This window comes from Rhea pennata, chromosome 8, assembly GCF_028389875.1.
Source record: "Rhea pennata isolate bPtePen1 chromosome 8, bPtePen1.pri, whole genome shotgun sequence".
NCBI lineage: Eukaryota > Metazoa > Chordata > Aves > Rheiformes > Rheidae > Rhea > Rhea pennata.
In genome coordinates, this window is record NC_084670.1 from 347,578 (window position 1) to 360,636 (window position 13,059).

Here is a 13,059-nt window from a genome sequence, read left to right on the forward strand (position 1 = left end):
GCCCCGCCGGCCCGCCGAGCGCAGCTCCGCTCCCCGCCGCTCTTCTCCTCGCCGCGTATCGCCGCGTATTGCCGCGCCGCGCCGCCAGAAGCGCTCGGAGGTGCGCCGTAGGCGCGGGCCCCGCCAGGCCGCCGCGCGGGGAGGCCCCAAGCGTGGCGCGGGAGGGGGCGGCCCCCCTGCCGCCGCTCGGCGCCCGCGGAGGGGCGAGGGGCGGGGCCGGGCCGCGGGGGGCGGGCCTCGGGGGCGGGGCGGGCCACGGGGGGCGGGGCCGGCGCGAGGAGGGCGGGGCCGGTCCGTGGGGGCGGGGCCGGTCCGCGGGGGGCGGGGCCGGCGCGAGGAGGGCGGGGCCGGTCCGCGGGGGCAGTGCGAGGGGCGGCGCGGCGCGGGCAGTGCGCGTGCGCGTAGCCGTTCCCGCGTGGCGTGGGCGAGCAGCCGTCGGCGCGGCCGGGCCGTGACGGCCCCCGCCGGGAAGGGGCGCGCGGCCTGCCGCCATCCCGCTGCGCCTGCGTCGCCGTGGCCGTTCTGTAGCGAGCTGGCGTGGGAGATGGTTACGGAGAAGGTCGCGGCCTCGGAGGGAGCTCCGAGTCCCTCAGCTGTGGCGCGGCCGATGCTCCTGAGCCAGGGGCGCAGGGCTGCAGCGGCGCGCTAGATCTGTTGTTGTTTCAGGGGCGCTTTGTGGCTGTGCAGCCCTGGGTTGGCTTCCCAGCGCTGCGATCAAAGCTGGCCGTTGTGGAAAACACACGGGGCGAGAGTGGAGTTTTCCTGAAGCGGCAGTAGGGCCCGTTCGCCGCCGGCCCGCTGCGGTTCGCCTGTTCGCGCGGGCCTTGCTGGAGTCGGGCCGCGCAGTGCCCGCTGCTCTTCGCTCGCCCGCCGGCCCAGTCGCCTCCCCGTGGAAGGCCGGCAGGGCGGGTGAGTCTGGTTCCCCTTCCTAAGTCCGTGCTGGCCCTTCCCAGGCACCTTGCCCTTCGTATGCTTGGGAGTTGTACGAAGGACATTCATGCACTCGGAAACTCCAGGGTGCTTCGCTCCACCGCCTTCCCGGGACGCGGGGCGGCCGGCTGGGCTGTGGTCCCCGCACGCTGCTCCTGCCCTCCTTAGGGCAGGAGTGACGCCTGCTGCCCTCCGGTCCTCTGGCAGCCTTCCTCATCACCATGATGATTACCTGCAACTTAAATAGTATCCAGGGACAGGCACTGGAGTATTGCTTAAATTAGCCAGTCAGACAACATTTGAAAGGCTTTTTGTCAGCAACTCAAAATTTATTTCCTATGTATGTAATAGTGAATTATCTATGTTTTTCTCCAAAGTGCTGTACATCCCTGCAGATGTGGTAGCCAGTACAGTGTTCTCAGGAGCTATTACAGAAATACCACTAAAGATAAATTATTTTCGTGTGATTCTCTTCATTACTCATGAAGTCCTACAAATGATAGGGTTATTTTTTTTTTGTCTTTTGCAGGATTTGTAAAATGAAAGACCTCAATTTAAATCAGTAGTGAGCCTTGATTTAAGCAGTTGTTTGAGAGGAGGTTGTTTCATTCCTGTGTTTTGAAGGTGGAAAATAAATTGTCATGCCAAGAAAATATTTTCTTTTTTTTTTCAGATATTCAGATCATTCAAATTGCTCTGGCAATGGCAAGAAATATGATGAGAGCTGTCAGAGTTTTTGAATTTGGTGGCCCTGAAGTGTTGAAACTCCAGTCAGATGTCCTAATTCCTGTTCCAAAAGAAAATCAGGTATAAATGAGTTCTCTGAACTCTGCTCTGAAATAATCATACTGAATGATATCCTACCTCTGGTAGGAACTGAGTAAATTATACAAAGCCTAACTTCTTCGTCCTGAATTTGTAGCTGTTGATCAACCTATTCACATACTGCTTCAGGTATCACATTTAACATTTTTTTTTTTACCATGAGTTACTTATTCTATATAAAGGATTTTATGAAAATGTTTTCGGTTCAACAGTAAGCTTTTGCTAACTCTGTTAACAGTTTAGTTAAAATGCCATCATACAATGCTGTGGATTCTAAGTTTTAAATCTAATTATTGTTTAACAAGCAGCTTCTTTTTCAGGTAGTAATTAAAGTCCATGCCTGTGGGGTAAATCCTGTGGAGACATATATTCGTTCTGGGACTTATGCTAGAAAACCAGCTTTACCTTATACTCCTGGCTCAGATGTGGCTGGTGTTATTGAACGTGTTGGAGAACATGTGACTGCGTTCAAGGTATTTATACTTCGGATTTTAGCTGAAATTTGTTTATGCATCTTCATTGCATTATTACTATTTTAGCTATATGTGTTGCCTATAAGCATTTAACATGGGGGATTACACCTTCATTAGCTATTAAAAGCATGCAACAGGATCATACTGGCAATTTGGAGTCTGCAGACTAAACTATGGGGAAGTTTTTCATGCTCTATGAAGCTTGAAGAGTTACATGGTCTTGGAAGTGGCACTTCAGACTATTCCTATAAAGCAATGAGATATGGTGTACAAAAGCTGTGTTTCAGTTGTATTTCATATAACATCACAGAAATATTAAAAGTTGGATGCTTTCTGTTTTAAGTAATAATTTCATGTAAAACTGAAAAAAGCTTTACTGTAAAGTTGTAGACAAATAGGAATAGCTTTTATTTTACTGACTTCTTAAAAAAAAAAAAAAGAAAACCTATCTGTACTTCTTGGTAAGAATGTTGAAATATTTTATATTACTCTACTCTAAAACTCTTGGGACAGGAGAAGGTAATTCTCCAATTGCTAAAAGATATCTGAGGTTTACTCAGTTTTTAAATCAGTTATTCCTTTCAAGTCATTAGATTGTTGGTCTCGGGCAACCTTATAAATTGTAGTTAAAATGGTGTTGGAGAAAAGATACTGTAACTCCCTCGCTTTGAGTTTGTGTGACTGTTGCTTGAGAAATGACAGATTTGTTACCCAGAAAGATCTTGTTTGTTCATATTTTCTTACCTCATATATCCATTATGTCTGCTTTTTGTTTCTTATGAAAATCATCATAATTTACTTGAATGCAAGAGAGAGAAGGTGAGAGCAATATTTGTTATAGACAAACGTTTTGAAAATGCTGAATAGAGGAGCCAACCAATCTGTTTCATTTGCATACTTATAATGCTTAAGAAATAGCTGTACTGTCATGTAGATTTCTGCGTGGTAGGTAATAATTGAAGTTTGAGGACATAAATAAATGTTAGACACGCATGCATGCACACACACGCCCATGTGCACACGCGTGCACACACACACAGAGTACACTGAGAGATGTACTTCCTGCATAACCTACTGAATTACTGCTTTGAATATTCCCTCTTAAAGAACAGTGGCAATATTTAGCTACTTTAGGGTATATTAAGAGTGTGTGTATATTTTTAAATGAAAATAAGAACTGTTTCTGTGATCATTGTAAAATATTTTGAAATTTTTCATTTGGAATTTGTGGATGGAATTCTTTACTGTTTGATTTCATTAATGTTAATGAGGCAGTAGGTTTGCATGTTACCCTGTAGAGCAGGGGATATAATTATGACCCTTAGATCTAAATATATCACTTGTTTTGCATTTATTTTATGTATTAGCATTTATAAAAATCTCTGATTTTTAACAGAAAAGCTTTTAGAAAAAGTAAACTTCTGTTAACTGGTTCTTAATGTTTATTAAGAAAAACATCAGGGAAATTATTAATAGTTTTGTTTCCCTCCCTTTCTAGAAAGGTGATAGGGTTTTTACTACTGAAACTGTCTCTGGCGGATATGCAGATTATACTGTTGCTGCAGCTAATAGAATCTTTCCTTTGTCGGATAAATTGGACTTCAAGCAAGGTGCAGCAATTGGAATACCCTATTTCACTGCTTACCGTGCTCTCTTCCAAAAGTAAGATGCCAAGTCTAGCTTATGTATTTTGCTTTTGAATATTAAAAATAATGAAGCAGGAGACATGGAGCTACTGGAGAGAGTCCAGCGTAGGGCTACAAAGATGATCAGGGGGCTGGAGCATCTGCCCTATGAGAACGGCTGTGAGAGCTGGGCCTGTTCAGCCTGGAGAAGAGAAGACTGCGGGGGGATCTTATCAATGTGTACAAATACCTGAAGGGAGTGTGTCAGGGGGACGGGGACAAACTTTTTCCAGTTGTCCCGTATGACAGGACGAGGCAATTGAAGCACAGGAAGTTCTGCCTGAACGTGAGGGGGAATTTCTTCCCTGTGAGAGTGACGGAGCACTGGCACAGGTTGCCCGGAGAGGTTGTGGAGTCTCCTTCTCTGGAGATATTCAAGGCCTGCCTGGATGCAACTCTGTCTGCCATGCTCTAGGTGACTGTGCTGAGCAGGGGGGTTGGACTAGATGATCTCCGGAGGTCTCTTCCAACCTTACTGATTCTATGATTCTATGATACTTTCATTATTCTATTAAATGAGAAGTGATCAATGGATGTGCAATGATTTAAAGTCTTTAAGTTAAATTTGTTAAACTGATGGAATTGCCAGGTAACTGTGACAGAGAGATTACTGATTGTATTCTCCTGTTGAATGTTTCTTGGAAAGGTTCCTTCAATTTGCATCATGTAACTGCATGTTACATAAAATGTAACTCTTTTCTGTACTCATCAGTATTTTATCTGGGGAGGAGAAATGAGACTAGTTCTCATTTCTCAGTTGAACTGGCAATATGCTGTAGAGCAGACCCATGTGTTTACTTTGTGAGCTCTACCAGAGTTATTAATATACGCTGCAGTTCTTGTGTATGTGGCCCAGTCTGTCACTGCAAAACAGGATAATGAGTAGAAGCCAGAGTTCCTTGTCAACCAGATGAAAATTTAGAATTGGAAATATGATTTAGTTTGGTAGAACAAATAAATAGAGCTGCTGTAGTTTATTTTAAGATCTGGAACAGATGAAGATCTTGAATTGGGTTTCAGTATCAGGCTGCTACTTGCTGCTGCTTGCATGATGACATAATTTGCGTATTATTTAAACTTATGAATAATATGGTTTATACTGTTTTCTTGTTAATTGCTGTGTGAAACTAGTGAGAAAGAAGGGATTAGATGCCACTATATGCAATCTGATATTTTATGATTATTTTAGTCATAATAATTTGTTTCTTCATTCAGAGGACGTGCCAAAGCAGGGGAAAGCGTGCTAGTCCATGGTGCGAGTGGGGGAGTAAGTATTTCCAGAATCTTCAAGTTATAAGAAACATTGTTTTCTGACTTTGTATCTGCTTTAGGCTGTGATGTGATTTACATTCATATCTATATCAAGAAGTTAATTAACAAAATTAAGTTTTCCTTTCAGATGCTTTAGGATAGTTTTTAAAGCAGACCCTGTTTTCCGAAGTAACTCTATGAAACTGCTTGACTGATTGCACAAGGCCACTAACGCAGAGGGTTGCATAATAAATATATTGCTGCAGTTGGAAGTTGATACAGAAGCTGTATAGCCAGTCTATCTCAGGCAAAACTAAGAGCAAAAAGCTGCAGTTTTAAAAAAGTTACAAGATGTTCTGAATTCTCTGAGAAGTAACTACTGGTGTGCATAACAAGTATACATTTCTGAGATATTTTTTATCTATTGGCTAACAGGTAGCTGCATGGGGAGAGACACTGGAATATAAAAATTCATATCTGAATAATATGTGAATTTCACATTTAGTTCCCTTTTTTTTCATGACAAGATAATTTCAGAACTCTTTACTATTAAATTACTTTCACACAACATTCTGGTTTGTCTTCCATATTGTGCACTTTCTTGCTCACCTTCTACTAAAGGACAGATCAGCTTTTATAAACTGGTTGAGTTTCCTAAATTATTTGGTTGACAGCAAAAAGGTGATTGTGACAGTCAAATAGGAGGAGGAATTTGGATCTTTCTACCAAATAGTAGAACGGCATTCAGCCTGGTAGCTTCTTTTTTTTTCTCCCATAAACTAAATGTAGTGTTTCTGTTCTTACCTATTTTATATGCCTTTGGGAAAGATATATTGAATTTAATTTGCAGAGGCATATTGTGGAAATCTGTTTTTCTGTGGTTTTGTAACCTTTGTTACGGAAATATTTGTAGAAGCAGTGAGATATATCTACGTTTGGAGCATATGCTGAAGTGAAAAGACAGTTTGTGCTCCATCTTTTCTTCTTTCAAGTGATGCTGATTTCCGTAATGATCCTTAAAAATGTGCCTGCTTTTGAATTTTTCACTGAAAATTTTGTTTAATATTTAAACAGCTTGACGTATTTTAATTGATGAAGTTTTTTTTGTTTTGTTGAAAACTGATGATCTGCTGTTGAAAAATGAGTTTGCCTTTGATGAACAGAAGAGATTGGTTAGAACCTGGCTAGACATGGGGGTTGTGACAGCTCACAGTGGATTTTTTCCAGAAAAAATTGTCCCTTTACTGTGTGTGGTACTCACATGCATAAGTTAAGTGTAAATAGCAGAGCCACAGAATGGAGTTTTTGCAGTCTCCTTTGTTTATTTATTTTTTAAACAGCAAAAATACAAAAACGTATGTATCTTAACATATCCTAGAGGAGGTATCAAGCTGTGTGGTTTGTTCTGTGGGCTGCCAAATCTATAATTTCAGTAAGCTGGCAGTTTGAGACTAAATCCCAAAGAGGCAGTGTGCTTTTTTTCAGTTTCTTCCTCATTTTGCTTTCACATTCTGTATGCCATGGAAGATAAGCAAAACCAGGAGGTGGCACTGGGGATCATAGATGCCAAAGTCAGGTTTTTATGAAAACTTCTCTCATCTCTGAATGTCTTCTAGAGTATCAGATGGGTGCAAGATTCTGAAAATTTCATTTCTAAAGGTATCATTTAATCTGTGAAAAATGCAGAAGCAGTGTTAATAAAATTTGTGCTTGCAGATTTTACTTGCAATATGTAATGCTTGTATCAGTAGTAGATGATTCGGGGAATGGAAGAAGGTATAGACTGTTTTCTTTGGCTTTATACATACAAATATGTATGCTCCAACTTTAACAAATAGGTAGCATTCTACATAGATTTGTATAAAATGCTGATAGCTATTTGAAAAAAAATCTTCACTATGTTTGTGTGCCTACGAAAACACCTTTGTGCCTATGAAAACACCTTTTCTTTTTTAAAGATTTTAAAGATTAAGTGGCTGCCCTTAACATCCAGGTTACATTCAGGTTATTATTGTGCCCCCCCACCCTCCCCCCCCCCCCCCCCCCCAAAAAAAATAATAATGTTCCCAGGGCAAGTTTTTTTTAAATGGTTATGTTTCAAATTGCTGGTAGAATATATTAAATTTAAAAGAGAAAAGGAGACAGGAAAGAAAGAGATATGACTTTTTTTTTTTTTTTTTTTTTTTTTGGTCATTCTGCCCCCTCCAGGTGGGAATAGCAGCATGTCAGATTGCCAGAGCTTATGGTTTAAAGGTTTTGGGTACAGCAGGAACTGAGGAAGGCATGAACACAGTTCTGAGGAATGGTGCTCACCAAACGTTTAATCACAGAGAAGCTAATTATATTGATAAGATTAAGGTAACTACGTAAGATTAAAGTAACTATGTATCATATATAGGTGATGTAATATGTATTTTTCTTGCTAAGGTTTATACAATGTGAAAAGCTATTTGCTGAAGTTTTTTAAAATAGATTTATGTAGAACCAATATATACTGCCTTTTTTATTTCTACACAATAGAAAACTTTTCCAGGCTGCAAAATCTGATCTTTCTTCTCAGATAAGGGCATTTAGAAACTCTTCCATTTTGGCAAATCACAGTATGATAGCTTATCAAAATATGATCAACTTACTACCTGTCAGTCTTAGTATAAAGGCTATATATGAAATCTAAATAATGAACTATAAAATTTGTTATCAGTAGCATAAGAAATATGCAGTGGCACCCAAACATTAATTGGAGTGATTTTAATAATGTATTATATCCTATATAGGAATACACAGGGACTAAAGGAGTTGATGTAATAATAGAAATGCTGTCTAACATCAATCTTGCTATTGACTTGCATCTGTTGTCCTGTGCGGGAAGGGTGATGGTAAGTATTTTCTGTCATTGATCTGAGTTTGCGTATTTGGTAATCCAATTTAACAGTTTAACTTAAACTGTGTTTTAACTGGGTCATAACAGGTTGTGGGCTGTAGAGGTCCTACTGAGATAAATCCGAGAGACACTATGAGTAAAGAATCTAGCATAATAGGAGTTAGTCTGTTTCTTGCAACTGAGGTAAGAAAATAATCATTTTTATTTTAAAGAATGTCTTATTGACCTATCTAATATCTTATATTTCCAGTTAAAATAGTTTATGTATTCTAAAAAACAGGGATAAAAGCGTAATTTCACTGTAAATAATTGTTGTTTGTTACTATATATTTTGATTTAATCTCAGACCTTCATTAAATATTTTTGAGTTATAAAATTTTGTTTAACGTTTACATAATTATTTAATACTCCTCTAAAAAGCAAGCGCGGACCTTATGATAAATATTGTTTTCACTATATACAGGAAGAAAGAAATGAATGTGCAGCATCAGTCCTTGATGGTATAGAAGCTGGCTGGCTGAAACCAGAAATAGGCTCCATATATCCATTGGAGAATGTAGCTAAGGCTCATGAAGACATTATTCATAGCAGTGGTGCTCGAGGAAAGATGGTGCTCCTTCCATAAAGTCTTTTTCTTTCTTTTTTTTTGGGGGGGGGGGGGGTATAGGTGCTCTAATTGTACCTTTGCCTACCCAAATCATTGACCATATTTTACAAAATATGCTATTGATCATGTTTCATAATAACAGCGGATGGTGACCTGCATATATTTCATTAACAATCTATTCTGTATCTGTAATGAGCAGAGTTGCATATACTTTAAAGAAATTTTTGTGGCTTTTTTGACTGATATGAAAATACCTTTGCTGACATACCCTTGTGGCAGAGGGGAAACTAATACCTAAGCTAGAACTTGACTTAACGCTCTAACTTGAAACCATGTTCAGGCTGCTGGAAAGTGGTAGGTAGTATAGAATGAAGCTTTTGGTCTGCAGCCTGAAAAACGCAAATAACTAGGTTTCTGTAGATTCTTTAGCCACAAAATTTTCTCATTTATCTTTTGTCACAGAATTTGTTTGGAATCATAACTTTGAATATCAAAATATTTCACTTTCCAGCTCTAATGATGGCTGAAGAGTCTCTCAAATATACATTGTGTATGAACAAAAGCAATTTTATTTTCCTGTACTTGACTTAGTATCTGAGGTGTAAGTGTCCTAGTAAATTCGAAGAGAAAATGACTCTGAAACTGTGCCAGTTTTTGCTACTTTGCAACTGATCATGTGGTCAGAAGCAGCTGATGCCTTGGTAGGAAAATGCCTGGGTAGAGAGGATTTCAATTCTTTCTGTAGCCTTTCTTTAAATTTAAAGTTACCTGAATCCCTGACTACAAAGAGAAGAAAAGAGGCTGCACTGCTTTCGTTAGTATCAGGAATGAATTCATGCTATCTTCATAAATGAAAAAGGCCATCCTCCAGAGAGATCTTAGTAATAGCTATGAATTGTCAAATACTACAACTTTCAGCAGTTGTCTCAGAATGAGGTGGAGATGAATGGAGCTTGTTGTTTGGGCTTTTTTCTTTCTTCCCCTCCCCCCCCCCCCCCCAGTACTGTTGTTTAGGACTAGTCCTAGAGTTGTAATAGCCATCTTGGTTTAATTGCCAGTTAGTGCTCTTGGCAGGAGGTATCAGTATTAAAATATGCTAAATATTTAAATTTAATTTTGCTTGTTCATGTTAGCTGCATTTCTTTTCATGTTTGGGTGAATAAGGAAAGAGTTGCCCTGCCAATTTCCCAGGACACATTAACAAATTTGTGGTAGTCATCAGAAATTGTAGTATTGGTCCTGGTCTTATGGAAGGAATTACAATGCTAAGGCATCAGAGATGATAACCACGGATTATCAGCAGCGAGGTCTTGGATCAGCATAATTACATGCTACTGCTGGCCTTATCAAGTGGTTACAGTATGTTCTGCCTTTTTGAATGTCTCTGAATCCTTAAATTGTTGTTTCTCTGCAATGTTTTACATGTCTAAGGCATCACTTGGATTTTTTTCATGTTAGTGGTAAACATCAAGCAATCTTGGACTATTTTCAGACTTTGCTACTGAGATTTGCTTCACAGTTTCTCGTATTTCTCAGCTGAGAGCAATGCGGTATACTAGAAGAGGCTCTTTCACAAAAATTGACAAACTTTTAACATTTAGGAAATGTTAAATAAACAAATAAAATCTGTATGAATTTTAATGGATAAAAGTAGCATTATTTATTTTATACATGTGGTTGACATATCCTTCAGATGACACAAAGTTGTTACAGTGTATTGAACTGGAATTCTAAGGTTAAAGGTTATTTTGATAGTTGATCATTGATAGTTCTTTAGACCAGTGTTGGTTTTTAGAAATAGTTTTCTTAGATTACTCCCGAGAACCTCTTTAGACATCATACTGTGAAATATTTATAAATATACTAAGTCAAAAGAGGGCCTTGCTTAGTTTGTAATGAAATATTTTAAAGGTTTTGGACAGCATTTTTAATAAAGATGCAAACGAAAAATGCTAGCCAGCGTAGACTTTCTTCTATGAACAGAGTCTGCAATCTCTTGATATCATCCAGAAGAAAGACTGGAGTCCTATCAATGCAGGGACTGTTAAGAAATACTACTTACTTGAAATTAAACTTTTGTTGTAAGTCAAGTTTATTTTCAAATGCAGGCCTGCCCTCCACTTTTGAGATAAACTTTGTATTTTAGGTAATGTACTTTTAAACATCAGATTTTAATAAATAAATGCAGCAGTATAGCCATCAGACCAGCTTTCTTCTGAACAGCTTCTTCTTTGTTATCCTGTATAAAACCCTGGTCAGTGCCTCAGTTGTCAGGGACAGGGCCGTTCCTTTGAACTCTGCCAGATGTGCACATCTGGCATTCTGATTTTTCATGTTAATTGCAGAAAAGTACAAAGTAGATTTTTGTTCCAAATGCAGTCCAATTAAAGAATGAGAGTGTTTGATATGTTGACAACTTCTGCACTCAAAATACTGTTTGATATTGCAGGTACTTCCTTTTAATGGGATAATTCTCTAATGCACAGCAAAGTCATCACTTCCAGAATACTTTTCTCAAGAATAAGGGTGAGTTCTTCTGTTCCTTTGAGGAAGAGTGAGTCCTTACTAAAGAGGCTTTCCTTGTCCATGGGAGTTGCTTCCTTTATAGCATTCAGTCTGGATTTGTTCAGTGTCATCATATTGTAAGTCAGCACATGTTCTCTGAATCCACACACAATTTCCTCAGAGCTGTCCAAGTTGGTAACTTGATCACACTGCTCTTTTCTAAGTTGTCATTTCTCTGAGCAGGCACTCCTTTCTCCTAAAATTTTACTTAATTTAAACTAAGAAAATAATTTTTTAAAAAATTTGGAGTGTCTAGATATTTCCTCTCTCTGTGTTCTGCTGTTAGAATATTAAGATAACAGAGGACCCCACAATCAGTCTCTTCATAAGCCCCTCACTCATATTTTAATGTTGTGTTTTAGTGCTTAACAGACCACAATTTCTTGAAGTGTGTGGTTGGGAGAAATCAAGTCCTGATTTACTAACCATCTCTAGGCCCCAAATCTATTAGTTTTCACCTGTGCATCCTCTGGGAACAATTGTATCATTTCAGATACAATTCAGAAGATCAGGCATTATTGGTATTGAACTTTCGCTGACATTTGAGTGTCCTTGTTCTACTCTGGCAGACGTATGTTTAAAACAAAAACCTATGCCTGATCTCTGTTTTTAAGAGTTTTTTTTCTTAGAATAGTTGAAATATTTTCCAGACTTGTAGACATATTAACATCTGAATACTAGGTATATTTAAAAATAAAGTCTTTGAAAATTCTGGACTTTTTTACACAGAAAATGTTGCGAGTGATAGTGTGTATCTGCTGCAAGATCCTTCTTACCAAGAGACTTCCCATTACGGGAGGCCAGGAAAAGGTGGATTATTAGAATTGTTGCTGTCCTACCTTGTTTAAAACTTATCTCAGAAAGCGTCCAGTCCTGCTTAATTTCTCTTGTACCAAGTTATGCAGAGAGATAAAAAATACTGGCTTGGAAATAACATAATGTAGCTTTATTTCCACTTGCTGAGTGCAGAGAAGGGTCTTGATATGAAGCCTGTAAGTGAGTGGGTCTAGAGATCTATAGCTTTGTGTTTTCTGTGGTCTTTTCCAGTAGCCCTGTCCCTTGTGCTGTCACTGCTAAATCGGTGAAAGTATTTTTTGCACCCTGTTTATGGGGGTGTATGCAAATAGCTGGAAATCAAGAGAGAATCTGGTTTTAGGGCTCTAGCAAAAAGACTTATTTTTGTATCATTATAGTCTATTTGGGTAATGATAGTTGAAGTATGTATGTTCATGCTACTTTTAATCTAACTAACTAGTTAATTAGACTATTGCAGAAACTTCTTTGCCCAGATACTTACTGTTATTTTTTAATCACAGAGACTATGAGATTAAAAATAAACATTGATATCCAAGTAGTTTAATATGGGTAGGCATTTTTCATATTTGTGATCTTAAAATTAATTTTACTGAAGGTCAGTTTTGGATTATCAATTAATTATAGGAAACACTAGTGTCAGATCTGTTTGTGGCATCTGTCCTTCAGCTACACTGAGTATTTCCATCACTTCTCCAAGTTAGGAACTGAGGCTCAGATTTGAAACAAGTGACATCCTGGAGATAAATACATGGTTGTACAGATTGTATTGCGGTAGGTTTGGTGTTCATGAACATGAAATTGTGGGCAATTAAGTGGGTAGCTAGCACAAAAAAGGAAGGACTATCTTTACACTCAGACTTATGAAACTAGTTCAATTAATACTGATGTTGAAAGAGCAAGGTCTCAGTTTCAAATGGGGATGGAATGTTTTTGCAACATAAGATTAAGAAATGTGCAATAATCTCTGAGGAGGACTTACTTCATCTAACATCAAGTTGGTCCCCATGTAATTGCATCTCCTGTGTG

General features: G+C 39.1%; 2 protein-coding genes across 2 annotated transcripts in view; both read left to right on the forward strand.

Moving 5' to 3' along the window:
- Positions 1-16: 16 nt before the first annotated feature.
- On the forward strand, positions 17-9,286 carry CRYZ (crystallin zeta). Its single transcript, XM_062581142.1, has 9 exons — positions 17-100; positions 1,604-1,737; positions 2,076-2,228; positions 3,727-3,890; positions 5,129-5,180; positions 7,373-7,522; positions 7,939-8,040; positions 8,133-8,228; positions 8,509-9,286. The coding sequence occupies exons 2-9, from the start codon at positions 1,633-1,635 to the stop codon at positions 8,668-8,670; spliced, it is 984 nt and encodes a 327-aa protein (XP_062437126.1). The 5' UTR covers positions 17-100; positions 1,604-1,632; the 3' UTR covers positions 8,671-9,286.
- A 3,495-nt stretch (positions 9,287-12,781) lies between these two features.
- The window catches only part of ERICH3 (glutamate rich 3), a 45,520-nt gene continuing 45,242 nt past the window's right edge, over positions 12,782-13,059 (forward strand). Inside the window, exon 1 of the mRNA XM_062581541.1 lies at positions 12,782-12,804. Coding sequence (XP_062437525.1) covers positions 12,782-12,804 — 23 coding nt within the window. The remainder of the gene's footprint in view (positions 12,805-13,059) is intronic.